The sequence below is a fragment of the Diorhabda carinulata genome, chromosome 5 (genome assembly GCF_026250575.1).
Source record: "Diorhabda carinulata isolate Delta chromosome 5, icDioCari1.1, whole genome shotgun sequence".
Lineage (NCBI taxonomy): Eukaryota > Metazoa > Arthropoda > Insecta > Coleoptera > Chrysomelidae > Diorhabda > Diorhabda carinulata.
In genome coordinates, this window is record NC_079464.1 from 28,069,449 (window position 1) to 28,087,065 (window position 17,617).

Sequence of the window (17,617 nt, forward strand, 5' to 3'; positions counted from 1 at the left end):
AATCTGTTTATTTTAAAGTTTGTGGATGCCAAGTAGATATTCGATTAAAATAAGTAGTGAATCTTTGGCTATTATGATAACAATAAACGAGTGATGGCTTTTAAAGAAAAAACTTCATAAACGCGGGCGTTTAAATCGATAAAGTACCTCCAAAGTTTCTCTAGCTGGGACGAGTAGAATATTATAGCGAAGTTATGGAAAGTCCTTCTCAATTACTTCCTCGAATAATAGAGACACGGGGCGCGTACCTTCATAAAAATATTTAATCATATGAAACATACACTTAGATTTATTTTTTTTTACCAAGTTTTAAAATGGGTAAAATCAAGAAGCTTCGGATGAAACCTGATTTTTAATAGTTTAGGCACAGGCACCATTGCCGCGGAATTAAAAATACCTCGACGTACATCATGAAAACATAAGCAGGAGCTTTGGCGATAGAAAACGTTGAGGACAGCGTCGAAAAGCAACAACTGCTGAAGATAATCGTATTGTAGTCTTTTTTTCATTTATTCAATGCCTTTTCAAATTAATTCTTACAAAATGTGTATTTTCACCTCAAAATATCATGAAAGCAATTTGATTTTTGTGATATCACGAACTAATAAAATAAGTGTACCGTGCTAAAACGAGGATCTTGTTGTAAACCCATTTAAAATGAATTGATTGATGGGGAATAGTTAAGAGATAATTTTATTTTATTATCATAAATCAAATTAGCGTCTTCTATTTCAATATATGGGTGATTCCGTTCTAACTGTGATTTTTTGTATTCAAAATTTCAAGATTTTAAAATTCAACTTTTCTAACTTTTTTATGCATATTATTCATCTATTTTACTGTAAAAATAAAACTCTAAGAGGAATTTACTACAACTTCAAAGTATCACGAGCAAGACACAAATGTCGGATTTTGAGTTCCACGGTACTGACTCATTTATCCACGGTACTGACATGGTAACTTAAGATATTAAACAACAAGTGCATCAATTTTCCTCAGTTTGATCATAAACATTAGAATTTATAAGGTAATTAGTTTAAATCATTTGTTACGACAAAAAAAATTAATAATTTATCGGTAAATTCTAGGAATGGACATGACACGGTACTGACATGGTAACTTAAGATATTAAACAACAAGTGCATCAATTTTCCTCAGTTTGATCATAAACATTAGAATTTATAAGGTAATTAGTTTAAATCATTTGTTACGACAAAAAAAATTAATAATTTATCGGTAAATTCTAGGAATGGACATGACACGGTACTGACATTCAAGTGATGTAGTATAAGTTTTCTTTAAGTGGCAAGTTATATTGTATAAAAATAATGTTTAAATATCTTAAGAATTATTCAATTAATACAAAATTTTTATTAATTGATTATTAATTAATGACTAGTACAAAAAAACAATACAGGACATTGAATATCACAGTTAGAACGGAATCACCCATATATTTTTATTTTTCATATTTCTACTTTTCAAGTTTATGTATTTTACAACATGGTTTTTGGTTGATAAAAAAATTATTGTTGCATAATTAGTAGCAGAATATTAGTTAGTTATGTCGATAAAAGGGTTTTTTAATATGTCATGAAAAAATTATTGAAATTGGTATCAAAATATGCTAAATACAAATTATATTTTTTGTATCGTAGTGTATATATTTGAAGGACAAAAGTACGATAAAAACAAGCGTCATTTTTTTACAATTTTACTTCTAATCGAAACCTCCTGAATATTTCATTTCATCATATTGTCCTACATACAGCAAAATAGCTAACTAGTTGACATTGAACTTAATATTTTGAAAAATGATTAATACTTATTATTTTTAATAATAAATCAGAAACTAATTCTATTATAGATCCGACCATTAATGAAAGTGGTTTTAATTTCATTCCAAAGTAATTTTGATTTTAAAAAAAGTAGTTACCTATCATTCTAAAAATACACTTTCCACATACCATTGGTGCAGATAATATATTGTCGTTCTTAGATTTTGATATATTTCAAACTGCTTTTATAAGATGTTTTTGTATACTTATACTCTTTAGGATGAATTATAAAATGCAAGACCTCTTGCAGAAAGACCAAAACTGGACTATGCAAGACCGAGACCACATATGAGGCTCCAAGACCACGCATGCAAGACCAAGACCAAGACCAAGACCAAGACCAAGACCAAGACTAAGCCGATATTGGTCTTGTTTTTGCTCATCAATAAAATCGGTCGTATTGTTTGTGTGTTATACAAACTATAGGGTGGGCAAAAACTTTGGACCGGTGGTATAAAAATATATCAAGATCATAGACCACCTGTTGTTAATGGAAACAGTATATCAAAGTTTAAATTGATTTCAGCGGTACAGTTTATTCTGGACAATTGATATAATTCAATTTTATAACGAAAATTTACACGGTACATAATCTCGAAAATTCAGACCATATACAGATGTCGATAAAAAAGCAATACTACAAGGAAAATATTACAAAATATAGATTGGAATTAAATTAACTGGAATAACGAAAACATCATTCCTCACAAAACCAGGTAATAATGATTAATAACAGATTAACCAAAATATAGAAATATTAATAATAAAAAAGCACAGAATGTTAATCTAAACAATGAAAATTTGTAGCAAATTGTTCAAGATTGTGATGATATAGACGGTCAGTCTAAAGTAAAGTTAGTAACACTAATAAAACTCAAAAATAAAGAAAAAACATTAGAGATATTACAAAAAGAGTGAAACAGAAATATTTTTTTCTCAGTGTCAGCTATTATCGATAATGTATGCCTGAATTGAAAACTAACAACATCAGTACAACTTTTTATGTTTTTCGAAAAATGTCAATGAGTTTGTAAAACGATAGGTACATTGTAGAGAAGAAGAATTAACTTGAATTCGAAATAGAGACGATTCATTAAGAAAATCAATAAAAACGTACAGATTATATTTGTTCTCACTGCAAAGTACGTTTTTAGTTTTTGACAAGTCCCTTTTATAGGCAATTATGTCATAATCGTCAACTTATGATGAAGAAGTCTAAACATTACTACTAGGTACACAATTTATTATGATATGTAGAGTGTTTTAGATTTTTTTGAACTTTAATTTCACCAATACGTTAATTGGAGAATATATTGTTTCATATGTGTCATAGTTTACTGCTAATCAATTAATCCTCAATAAGTTTTATTATTAAGAATCGAATAATAATTGATAAAATATATCATTTATAATACAGAAAATTTATGATCTCTCAATAAATAGGAATGAAGTATAAAAGAATGAATTTTCTCCAAATCATTCAAAACATCTTCACATGAATAGAGAGATACTTTTAAAATAAGTTAAAAATGCTGAAGCTTGTTAACGTATTGTGTCTCGCGTTTTTTGTGAGTGTTAACTCTTACCGTAAGTCATACTTTCTTACTTACTGAATTTAAATTGTACATATTTGAGTCGTAGCAGTTACTTTTGATAGAAAATGATCTTATAATTCTTCTTCCTCAATTACTTTAGTTGCTTTTTGTCATAGGATAACGGTTGCAAGTCTAGAAAGCCAATATATTGTGATAGTGTCATTTTTCTAATGGTCCAGTCAAAATAAATTCCGACAGAGGTCATTTTTTGTAAACATAAAAGTTATTCACTGTCAAACAAGTCAAAATTTTCAAATATATTCAATTTTTTTTGGAAAAGATTAGTTTTATTTTAAATATAATTGAAAATATACCAAAATTTTAGGACATAAAAGTATCAAGAAAAATGTTTACTTCATAACAATTACCGTTACGAAGATATAGCCGTTGTAAAACTTAAGCACACACTTCCATTCCACCCATGTAGTGCTTTTCTCCGTAAGCATTTTCCACGATTTGTTAGGGAGGAATTTCATGGGAAAATATGATATTTAATTTATAATGATAGAGGTGCAGTTCTAACTTATGTTAATTTATACTCTTCGAATTCAACTTCAACAATTATGTCTTTTTCGATTTCTTTTTCTTCCTCTAATTGTTCAATTGAAAATGAATTTACACAAATTATCGAATGTGTATAGGATCCAGTTAAAAATTGTATTGGTATTCAATACTCACGGTAACCCTACTCCCATATAGGATTTTTCGATGGGCCCAGTATAGGCCCTGACTTGAGCCAAGTATGTGCATATTTGGCCCCAGCTTGGAAGCCGTTTTTGGCCCAGACTTGTTGGGATGAAAACATTGCCCCTCGCCGGGTTTTCCATCCTTGGTCCAAGCTAAGCCCCGTCGTTCAAGTCTGGGGACTCCTAGATGGGTTCTCATACAGCTAAATAGAGTTTAGGAATTTTTCTGTACCTGATGGAAGAATAGTTCGAATCAGATTTGAAATTATTGTAGGCCAATTCCGATCCCAGGTGTACTGGATTTAGTTATTGCCCAACCATGTCTGAACATGATAGCTGAAGCCGATTTTGGTGAGAGACAACCTTTTTTAGGGCTCCAGAAACAGCCAGGAAATATCAATTTTTTTACGATTATCGTTTAAGAAGAAAAGTCAAATGATTTTAATACTGACTTTAATATTTTGTATAAGCAGATGAACTTTTGGAGAGTCCATTTCTGTTTGCTGTTGAGGCGTCGCAGGTTTTGGGGCATCAACAATAATTATTGTACTAGCTGCTTTGAGTTGTTCAATTTCAATTCCTTCTAAGTTTATGTTAACTATTAAAATGGTAATATCTTGGGAATAGCTATTTGAAAAGAAAATGTACATTTTTGTGAACATAATATATAATTTTGTTATGCACTATATTGCTAAAACTTATCGTTTACGAGATTAATTAAAAAAAAATTAAAATGCTTATTTTGACTATATTGGGCTCTTGTGAGAATTATTATTCATAATTTAACCGGACAAAATTGAAAATATCAATGACAAAATTTCAATTCTAAAATGGACGTCTTGGTAGTCACATTTTTTCTTTTGGTGGTTTTGAAATGACTTAATGGTTATGGTTTTTGATTTATAATCCAACATGTACTTTCAATTACATCAGTGATGCTTTCAACTTTCTCAATTATAATATAGTACAATGAGAGTCTCTCAATTCTTGACCAATTTAATCCATATATTTGATCTAATCAGAATAATCCAACTTTTTCCTTTAAACTTTCTCAAACTCAGGTTAACAGTCTTAATTTCACTTCTCATATTAAGAAAACTTATCTACAATCGCCTCCAAATTCATAGTTTCCATCGTCAACTTTACTAGTTGCTTTTTTATCCTTAATTATATATTTCCATATGCTTATGATCATTATGATCATAAGTAACTATTTTGAGAAAGTCTCGATATCCAATTAAAGTGCGCTAAACAATTTCTATGGTTTTTTAATCCTCTTATTTTGGAGCATATTAATTTATTCAAATCAATACTTATTTAATAGAAAGTTACTTATTTTTTTAATATTGTTGTATCAATTTTCAGCATCCCCATGCCCACTAGGCGCTTATTTTCCTCATTTATCTGACTGTACCAAGTTTTACCAATGTGCTCCATCTGGAGCAGTGGAAATGAGTTGCGCTCCTGGAACCGCTTGGGATCAGTCTATTCTAACATGTAATCATTATAGCGAAGAGCTATGTCAACGTTATGTAACAACAGCTGCATCAGATGATGCAGAAGAAGAAACCACCACCGAAGCCGCCGAAACAACAACCAAAGCTGCTGAAACAACCACCGAAGCTGCTGAAACTACAACAGAAGCTGCTGAAACTACAACCGAAGCCGCCGAAACAACAACCAAAGCTGCTGAAACAACCACCGAAGCTGCTGAAACTACAACCGAAGCTGCTGAAACAACTACTGAAGCTGCCGAAACTACAACTGAAGCAGCTGAAACTACAACCGAAGCTGCTGAAACAACTACTGAAGCTGCCGAAACCACCACCGAAGCTGCTACAACAACCACTGAAGCTTCGGAAATCACGACTGAAGCTGCCGAAACTACAACTGAAGCTGCCGAAACTACAACTGAAGCTGCTGAAACAACCACTGAGGTTAGTATGAAACTCATTTGAATTAGGAGTTGAATTTTAAATCTAGCATTATTAAAGGATATGTTTAGATATGTACTCTTCTCACGGATGGTTATGGGTTGGATTATTCTCTTGGTGTTTAGCTGGGTTCTCTCGCCCCTACTCTTATCAACTTGTTTTATCCCAGTACTAAAAATGCAATGTATAAAGAACAATGGTTCCTGTATTATGAGGTTCTGATTAAAAAAATATAATGAATGAATTTTACCTATGTTGCATATTTTAAACAGTACCCTCATATGTCGAGATAAGCGGGGACACAAAAAGCGACGAGAAAACAGATGAGTGCATTTCTAAGCAACTGCGGGACTTCGAAGGCAATTAGTTCAGAATTTTCGTCCTCTTTTCATTATTTTTAATTGTTTCCAATAAGTTACATGTACCATATTTTTATTATTGCAACAAGGATTTGTTGATTTAGTTCCCGTGAAAATTTGAATTGGTTTGACTTCATCGTTTGTTCCTAGGATCCCATCGACATTGCTGAGCAAATTTGTGCTGCACGAAGTACTGAAAGATTCATAACCGCTGATCCAACCTCATGCAGCAACTACATTATGTGCAATAACGGCCAAGTAATGTTAATAGGCTCGTGTGCGACAGGTTCCTATTTTGACGCAAAAACATCAAGTTGTTCAACAGACGACAGCGTTTGCAGTTCTTGAATGTTATTACAATATGTATATACAATTGAATAAACTAACTATTATATTCCGTATTAACATATATTTTTGTTTTTTTATATTTTCCCTACAACATATCTTCAGAGTATAATATCCTGGTTCCGCAATAGCATAAACCCTTTCAAAAGTAATGAAAAGGTTGTAAGAAAACGCATTTTGAATCGATTGGAGACATCCAAACAACTTTGATGAAGGTTCCAGTCTTGTTGCAGCTTCTGGAAAAATCATTGGAGTCGGTGTCTTATTGCGTAAGCGAATTACATTGAAATTGATCGTGTTTTCACCGAATAATTGCATTATAAATAATTTTTAAAGCATTATTTTAATTATACAATTTTCATAAATGTCTACCTAATAAGGAGAAGTGATAGTTAGGAGGCTACTAAACTAAAATAGCATATGTATCGTTATAATGTCTCTCTTAAAACAAAATGCGACATGTTTCTTTAAAATATAATTATTACTTCTAAATATTTGAACCATTTTTTGTTGTCCACTATGTATATCACTACTAACTATGTTTCACCATGAATCTGGTTAAACAAAACGAAGAAGAAGAAGAATGACATCTTGACATTCAAGTGCACCGGTCGCATGCAACAATCAGCACGGTTTCCATAAATTAGAACCTTTGTTAGTCTGTTATACAGTCATTCAGCCATTCTTTGGCCTCATAGACGATAGGGTTCATTAAATCCGTTATCGCGACTCCATTTTAACCATTTCGCCGACAAAACTTTTAAATTTATTTCACTTATCGGTATTCTGACGACGGCAAAGTCAAGCGACGCGACGCTAGCGTTCATTTCTTATAAAACTGTGAGTAACGACGTTTGTGAATTGTATCAAAATAAATTTTTTTCTTTTTTATCCACTTATAGTATTTCCAATATCAATTACAGATTATAAAAACATTTTCCGACCTTATTGTTTGATCTACCATAGGCGTAGATACCTCATTTTATAAATTTATTATTTTATGCGAGAAAGTATTCGTTAAAAGGCGATCGAATCATTATAAATTAGACGGCATTATACGCCGCTATTTAGTACTACTTGGAACTTGGAAAAAAATCATTATTATACTTCGTTAACTTGGTACAACTGAATATTAAATTATAAAACGTGAATAGACGAGTAAAATGTACCTGCCTATAAGGGAGTTTGGTTTAAACAGGGTACCAGACGTGAACTGAGCCCTTTTTGTACCCAATTCGTCTCTAGAACTTCCGTAATCTTTAATTTAACGAAAATAAACTTGTCGCTATCGAACTATCCTTGACGATTCGGTTATTGCTATCCATTTATTCGGTTTCTTGTTTCTTCACATGTTTTTAAGTTTTGTGAATGATCCACAGCAACCCCTTTATCAAATTGCTGAAATTTTCCTCTTTTAAACATTCGAATATATTTAAAAGATTTTGCTGTGTTTGTATATCTAAAATTCATACCTGTCTTTATTCCCACTACACTGTGCAATTTCATTGTCTTCATTCACCCATGATCTGTAGCACGCCACGTTTCTATTTATTTAAAGAAATTTATGAATTAAATAAATCTCACCAAGCCACGCCAATGCTTATCGCTGGAATATATCAAAGAAATTGTGTACACCTACGGCTTCAGCCAATACAAATGCATTTATGTTTACGATTCGATATTTTCTTTGCTAAACAGTGGAGATGATGAGTCTACGTGGACTGACGGTTTGTTAGATGTTTACCGAATTTTATACGGGGAGTATACATAATTTTTATTTCTTAATTTGATACGAATACCGTGCGTATTTATGAAATATATATTGCTCCTCGCATCACTGTCTTCTGAAATTGATATTGGAAGATCTATTCACAATGAATATTGAAATCAATCGCTTGACATGAAGCAAGACGTTGTTTGACATCACGGAAGGCTCTTGTAATTTTTTCATGGATACCACTAACCGTAACTAACCCTGTTCATGATTGCCAACCTCTCAAACGTCACGAACAAATAAAAACAGTAAATTGACCACAAAAGTCAAAAAACTATGTTTCACAGAAGTGTTACAATCAATCCGCAGCTAATAAAGCTGACATTTAGTTTAGGTTGTTAGACCACTTTCTTCCTAGAATTGCAGGAAATAAAATCCCATCAAGCCCATAAATTTGTATTTGCGACATCTTACAGGAATGGATCAGCTAAATTTTAATTACGTACAGCAATGATTAAGACATATTGATACAAGTTACTACAAAGAATATATTACCTCGAGAGGACCTTAAGAGAATGGAGAATGAGAAATAGTAATGCCCACAATATATGTGGAAAAAAATTTAATGAGAATATTCAAAGAATGATGAGCCAAAGAAATAAGAAATCTTGGAAATTAAAACAAGACAAAAATTCCTCAAAATAAAGAGAGTGCGAGATAAAGAAGATTGTACAAGGAAGAGAAGCAAAAAATGTAAATAAAACAAAAGAAAACACAACAAAGAATAAATACTAGAAGACTAATGGTTGAACAAAATCTCCAGAAATGGAAAAAATTATAGAAAACATCAAAATACGAAAGTCTAGAGGAGAAGAGAAAACAGCATCGGAATATGTAGTTGCCAGAAAAAACAGGGCCTGGAAAACTATTTACAATTTATAAAAAAACAGAAGATGGTAATGATAGAATTATTTAATGGCTCCTATCCATAAAGCAGGGACCAGAAAGAGTAACAACACAAAAAATGAAACAATAGTGGGACAGACAAAGATATTAAAGTGGAAATGATATTATACATCGCGATAATAGTGCCAATTGAAACATATGCAGCAAAAAATTGGATAGTGAGGAGAAAAGATAAGACAAACATACACACAAAGGGGATGAAATAGCTAAGAAGAATAGCGGAAAGATCGTGGTGGCCTAGAATAAAAATTATTGGGACATATGAATAAAGATAGATAGATTAACGAAAAAAATAATGTATGCTGAGAACTTCATTGGTAAACGAAAAAAAAAGACTAAAACAGAAATATACAAACAAAGGAAGGAGCTGAGAAATACGATAAATATTTCCGAGGTTACTCTCAAAAATAAACTTTCAAGGTGTATATATGCGCAGAAAACTCTAATATTTTAGGGGTGATTGGTACACTCTAGATTTTGTCCACAGATCTTCTTCAGTTAAAGAAATGAATTTATAAGTTCTAATGAACAGTACTGTTCTTCAACAGCGTCAAGTAGTCAGTAAGGCCCGCCGCGAATTGAACCCATCCCACGCACTGCACACGCGTGGATTATTTTGTAGAACGTTGCTTCAAATGGAGTGGCGCATATTGAACCCATCCCGCGGCCAGCTCCGACCCAACTTGGTTCGCGTGGTACCGAGTTGTACTTGCAACACAGTTTCATGGGTCGTGGGTAGCTACATTTAAATAAACTATCCAGTACCAAATAGTTTTTCTTTTGACTCAAAAATGGAAAAATTAATCGAAATTGTGAGATCCTTTCCTGTACTCTACGATTCATCTCATGAAGATTATATGAGAGCAAAACTGAAGGATGATTTGTGGGAGAATATAGTAATAGAATTAAATTTTACTGATGGTGATGGTGATTTTATTTGTAATACTTCAACTTAGTAGTATTAAATTAATGTTTACATTCCATTAATAACATTTTTAATTTACATACTTAAATTAGAACATTCCTAATTACATTATTCTTAATTAACAACAACATTCTTGGAAAAATTATCCAAACTTTATGAATAGAACAAAGTAGGAGTTTAAAACAAAGTGGGTACATTCAAAAGTGCAAATTATAATAACAGTTTTACGTACTAGTAGAATAATATTGTTGCTATTTCAAATGAATGTTTTCATAAGGTCAAGTTAATAAAATATCGTTCGTCACAAATAAGGTAAACGTTGAAATTTCTATATTGTTGTTTATACTTTAGCTTTGGAACCAAAGTTCAATTCTCTAAAGAAAATCTTTACCGTCTCATAATAATCATTAAATCTTGAATTTAAATATTTTTTGTTCAAAACTCCTTACGTTGCCAGTCAACAGATCCGTTGTTAGAATTAGAAAACTCAGTGAAACTTTGCCTAATAGAAAATGCTTCGTTAGACCTTCTACTTCGATTTGGTGCTAAAGAACCGAAGTTACTTCCAATAAAATTGTTTTCTACTTCAACATCTTCTTCCTGTGAACTGTTACTTGAAAGAATATCATAATTAGGAAGCACAATTGTGGCCAAAACTATCTACGGTATCCAATTTGCACTCAAAAGGTCTTTTGTATACCCGAAATCTAGCTGCTAATATTCCAAAACTACATTCTATTGTTTGTCTTGCTCGGGATAATCGATAATTAAAAATTTTGTTTTGAAAATTGCCAGTCAGTTTCGCTCTAGGATAGGGACGCATTAAATTTGGCATTGAAGACATACGGTGTTTCAGTATTTTGCCCAGGTAGCGGTTTTGGCAAAGCCTAAAGTTTGAAAACGGAAAAGAGCTCCATATATTTGGAACTACAATGGTTACTTAGAAAATGTTATATGGGAGCTATAAATCTCATAAATAATGAGCTTAAGCTAGTTGAATTTTCTTTTTTCTATTAAAAGTCTGCAACTTTTTTATATGCCTCTGATAGTCATTAAAATTGGAAATAAAAATTGATTCAATTTCAAGAAATAGATAATATCAAATATTATTCGTTTGAGTAATATCTATTCTTGTACTTTGAAATATTTTCTAATTATAAACAAAGTTGAAAAACTGTTTAAAATGAACAATCAATTAACTCTCTGAAACAAAACAAAAAAGATCGATTTAGAATCTCCATCTCAAGATCATGAGCCAATCTTCGAAGAGCAATCAACGTGAAATTAGGAAATCTGTAAGCGGCTCTGCCTCTCCTGGCTATGTAATTAACTCTCGCGGCCAATTCTTCTTCTTTCTCTCTCGCAATGGCCGTAAATCTCGAGTCGTGCAGCCAAAGACGCGGCCCCGATAGCAACCCTCCACGAACAGGTGGGTCGAAAAAATGATTTGTTGGATGACCTGAGTTAATGATGGAAGGAAACTATTTCGAATTATGATGAGATTTAGACACTATTTAATGATTTTGTCGAATCGCAACCATAACAATTAATTTTATCGCAATTCTCTTTGAATTACATATTATGTTATTCGATAATAAATTTATTCTCGAGTAAATGATGCAAATGTAGCTTAGTTTTAGGTAACAAAATATGAAAACGGATTCGTTTTTTTCTCATATAACTGTCATTTTAAAACTTATTTAAATGAATGACTTACCTCTAGAAATTAGAAATGAATTTATTTGTGCAGTTTGGAAATGGTAAGATTCTTACAAACACTAATTAACACGAGAAATGTTTAGAGTTTTGTACACGAAAAGCTACATTTGGCCTAATTAAAAAAAAATCAATGGAAAACAGTTTATTAAATCACTATTCTACGCTATAAAGCACGTTGTTAATTAAAAACAAATGTTGAATAAATAATTTTTGTCTTTTGATTGATGTTTTAAAGCGAACTTTTATTATATTAGATCTATAAAGAGCAAACTAATATATTGCAGTTTCTACGAGAGTCGTTCTGATTCATCGAAACACTTAATTCCAAAATTAAATGGTTTATTCTATAAAATTTCACCAATTTTTCAATAAGTTCTGTCGTTTAATTAGAGATGGCTCTATCAGATACGTTGCTTTAGTGAATGGTACTGCGTTGTACTTCCAGCAATTAGAAATAGACAAAAATGTAGTTAAACTACTCATTGTTAAACAAGATATAGATATTTGTTTCAAAATAAGCAAAATTACACATCCCCATAAATATTAAAACACATTTACAAGGAAACTGTACTTGTACTTATCTATAAACTATGAGATCGAGTTCAATCTGCCCTAACAATCGCAGACATGAAGTGTCAATGACGGTTTGAGCATAAACAAAGACTTTCCCAGTTCATCAAGAGGAACAAGAATGTCAAAACCCTCAGAAACAGGGTTGAAATAGCTCCCAAGTCGAGAATTATTTATCTAGTGGTGACCTTGATAATCTGGCAAAGTAAGGCGGAACAACTCCTTCTTTTATGGGTTCTCAAAAAAGCCATCGAGTCATTGTTATAAGAAAGTGGGAAACAAAAAGAAATCAGGAACATGAAGTGAAATCCCAATATTGGAACAATCGAGGAGTTTCTTATTATACTGATCCCAAAAAGCAAAGATGAGCTAAGAAATTGTAGCTGGTCTCTAGATTACCATCTAAAGAACATCGGAGAAACTCTCGATAGCTAAAGTTTTTGCAAATAACGAAAAGAAAAACCGAAGAAAAAAAGATCAATAGATTAAGGTGTAGGAGAGATATTTTAGGTTTCTAGGCTAAGCAAATTACTTGTACATAATAGAAAGATACATAATATGAGGTCAAACATTTAATTTAATGGTTAGGACTTGGAGAAAATTAAGAATAGTCGGGAATGTAGGTGTTTTGTTTACAACTATATAGCTTTGTCATTTTCGTAACTGAAATAATATATTATTATATTATTTTGATCCACTATTCTAACCGTCAATTCGTATATGCATTGTTTTATTCATCTTTCACGTCTTTCACATCTTCTACGGGAATAAACGAAGTTGCCAACGGCTCAAAAAGATTTATTGAGCGGCACTCTGCTCGGCGGCAAATAAATAATAATAAATCCGGGATGATCCACGGACAGAACGGACGTAATCCCTGTTGGCGTATATCGAACCTTTTCTATGTCGACAAAGGAAGACGTCTGCGATGGACGATACACTTAAAATGTAGGAAACGTACACTGAAAAATTACTATTATTTCTGTGGAAATTACGAGAAATAATAAACACGCGGAATATGGGTGAGGAAAGAAATCAAAAAATTATTGTTATTCCATTTCATCAAAAATAATTTATACAAATCAATATGGAAAATAAAAAGGTAACAAGAAAGTATTGGAGTCCTTTTTTCACCTTTTTGGAAAGTATCGAGTTATACTGGCCTTCAACACTATTCCCTAACTCCCTAACTTCCCAAGTTTTTTCTAATGAAGGAATATGAATAGTTCCGAGAGGGTCAGTATACGCGTTGATTGGAAAACGTATGTACGGTTGCCTACCTAATAGATTCAATTCCCAGATAAATAGATTGTAATCCAAACATTTTGATTTGTAGAGAAGAACGTTATTTGTGTGTAGTGGTCTCAATAAGACGCTTGATATTTCCTTAACTTGTATAGCGTAGAAAATTGAAAAGAATTCTTAGAATATGTGGGGTCTACACAGTTCTATAATGTGCTATAAATGAGGTATAGAATACCCCTAAGCGAAAGGAAAAAAAAACTATTAAGAATTCGGAAAGTGTCTCAAATGCCCGGTAGAGTAAACACTACAATATTATTTAATTTGGTATATAACAATAAATAAATTTTAAATTGTAATAGATATTTACGATATAAGTGTCATAAAGATTCATATTACGAAATGAGATGGGAAATTTGTCCCATTGAATATCGTAAAATGAATTTACGATACGAATTTAGTACATTATTTCACCTACTACCAATTATGTTAATTATTCACTCAAATTTACTCAATATTCCTCAAATTAATGATATTAGAATCATATGTAACAAGCAAGCGTTGCCGTTCATTGTTGATTTATTTTGCGAATTGTAAATTTTGACACTTTCACTACAGTTTGGTATTATTGTATCGACATGAGTTCTGACTATGAAAGTGTGGATTCTGATATAGCACTAGCTGCAATACAAACCCTAGTACCCGCTAAATCCCGCAACAGATGCGAAAAAGAATATAAGGGTATCAAAGACTCGTGAAGTTCAAAAAAAGTCCGTGATATATCGGAGAAAATTTTATTAGCTTATTTTGCTGGAAAAGCTGGAAAAGAAAAGGCATCAACATTATGGACACATTATAGTATGCTGAGAACAATGAAATCTGTTAAGAAAAATGTGGATATAAGTAAATATTCACAGCTATTGGCTTGTTTGAAGCGGAAAAGTGATGGTCACAAGCCGAAAAAAAGTATTTTCAAAAAATATACACAGATTTTTGAAAGAAGCCAATGATGATCAATTCTTGATGATGAAGGTAAGATTATACATAAATATGGTGACATTTCCATGTGGCATATTATTTTTATAGTTTTCCTTAATCGTGGGTGTGTTTGACGCCTGCCGAAGAGAAGAATTGATAAAGTTAAAAATCGGTGATGTTGTTGACGAAGTAACGTTCATAATGATCCAAATACCAAATACTAAAACTGAAATCCAAGAAGAATTTGCTATTACTAGAGGAAACATCGCTGGTTCTGACTGCTTGAATAACGACTTCTACCTCAAAATATAGTCCATGACCGGTTTTTTATTTTATATGAAAACGGAAAATGCTTTTCTCAACTAATTGGTATCAATACTTATGGGCGCATTCCAAAAGAAATAGCAACGTTTCTGGAGCTACCAAATCCATCACAATATACAGGTCACTGTTTTAGAAGGTCATCAGCATCCCTACTTTCTGATGGTGTTGATATGCATATTTTGAAGAGACATGGTGGATGGAAAGATGGAAATCCAGTAGTGTCGCTAAAGGATATGTAGAAACATTCTTAGAAAACAAAAGAAAATATAGCTACTAAAATAATGGCAGGAGAAATCGTTTCTACAAAAGATTCATTTGAAATTGAAAACTACAATTCTTTGATTGCTTCCACGTCAGCTGGAATAAAAATCACTAATTGTACAGGATTTATGTTTAATTATTATAATAAATGAGGCTTAATTTTTTATTCATGAGCTCAATCCACTAGTGGGGTAAAGTATAGTAACTTTACCGCGGTAAAGTAACTCATTACGAAACTCATATTAGTATCGTAATATTTGATATTACATATTGGTAGTAGGTAAATAGAATTTATTGCATGACAGATAAAATTTGATTTAGAATTTGATTTAAAAAATTACAAGTACAGTCCACACATTTTTGGGTGTACAGATTTAGTAATGTCAATAATTACATAAAACATGCAATCTAAAGAAGCCCTCGGCTTTGATTTGGATAAATTTAGGAACCGTTTGGTGTGTTATACGCATGACGAAAATGTTTTTGCTTTCAGAGGTTTTGATTCTGAAATTTGTGGGTTCTGAATGTATATTTCCTGAAGCGATTGTTCAAAAATTAATTGTAAAACTTGGGTCATAAATAGAACTAAAATGATTATTTTCATTCTTGAGTACTTGAAAGTCTGTTGTGAAAATCTTTATTTAATCGCTGTCTTAATCAAATTTTTTGTAAAAATGAAGAATTTCTGATCTTCCAACATGATTACTCAACCATAAATTTGAGTTTAACTCAAAATACCATGTTAAACGATATTTCTTTGTTTGCTTGAAAAGAACGTGATCACTTTCTGCAAAGTTGTCGTACTTCTAATATCTCAGCAAAGTCAGCATAAATTTATGTTTGAAATTCGCTGGTATCACTAGGAAAACCTTCATTTACCTACAAGAACGCTTTGAAATTTACAGTTTTCATTTGTGCCAAATAGAATCTTCCATAATCGATGAAGGATTCCTTGCAGAAGCTAGAAAATATGTTATGAAGTACTGGTTAAAGATGTGGAAGTATTGGTAGTCTGGTAAGTTTGTCAACACTATTGGATTTATTTGATTGAGGTCTTCGAAATAATTTCAATGGTATAATTTTTATACAATAAGAACATTGATATTGTTTCTAATTTTGAATAAAATCATCCAAATTTCGACTTTATTGACGGAGCTTATAAATGTTTCCATTATTTATTGCTTTAATCCTAAGAACAGACATTTAGAGCGTAATAAAAATTAAAAGATATAAGAAATTCACTTAAACTGACTATAGGCTAGTATGTAGCTGGAATCAAATCTTTCAAACCTCACGTTGTTATAAGATGGTTATAATAAAACAGTGGTTTTGAAACAGGACCCCGAGGATCTGCAAGCCTTGCCAGAGGAGTGTGCAAGATTAAATTAAAAACTAGCCGAATACTAACTTTTGGATTTGACTTAATAGATCTCGTGAAAACACTCTGGTATAAAAGTTAATGAAAATGCAGCATCTGAGGTATCTCAGCTTGTCGCTAAATGTGGGGAAAACCAAACAATAGCTGAAGAATTGGACGAAAGCACAGACATTTAAAAAAAAGTAATAATGTTTATGTCGAAGACTTAAATTACTTTACGCAAAAGATAATAATTTTAATACATTAAATGATTTTTCTAATAAACATGATATCATCTGGACAAAACGTGTCTATGATTTAAGCAAAATCAATGGCCGATGAAAAGTTTCAAGCTTGTACTAGAACAGCAAAAATCTTGCAGCCTTACTAAATAAAAGACTGAACTTTTGCAAACTATAGTTGATAAAAGTGTTTGTATTCTTTGCAAGAAACAAAATGAAATGCGTAAAAGTTAGATATCAATCAATCCATATGACCATTAGAAGCATATGTAAAATAATTTAGATTGTTTATTTCATTGAAATAGTTATTGTCACTGAAAGTTTCTGCTATTTACAATTTATATATCTGTATAACCAGCAATAATATTGTATTTATTAATAAAAATATTAGTTTTATTAGGAATTTTTAGAATGCGTCACGATTGTGTTAATTTTCGATATATATCCCCTGTCATTTCTAAGTGTCTATCTACCTGATTTAAAAATAGTTTCAAAACCATCAAAAATTTCGATTAATCCACGGTTATTATTAAGCCCAAAAGCCAAAAGCTACGGCCCATTG

The 17,617-nt window shown here is 31.8% G+C and overlaps 1 protein-coding gene across 1 annotated transcript; it reads left to right on the forward strand.

Moving 5' to 3' along the window:
* The first annotated feature begins 3,264 nt into the window (after positions 1–3,264).
* LOC130893830 (uncharacterized) lies at positions 3,265–6,821 on the forward strand. The gene is made up of 3 exons (XM_057800240.1): positions 3,265–3,425; positions 5,485–6,056; positions 6,563–6,821. The coding sequence occupies exons 1-3, from the start codon at positions 3,368–3,370 to the stop codon at positions 6,758–6,760; spliced, it is 828 nt and encodes a 275-aa protein (XP_057656223.1). The 5' UTR covers positions 3,265–3,367; the 3' UTR covers positions 6,761–6,821.
* Positions 6,822–17,617: the final 10,796 nt, after the last annotated feature.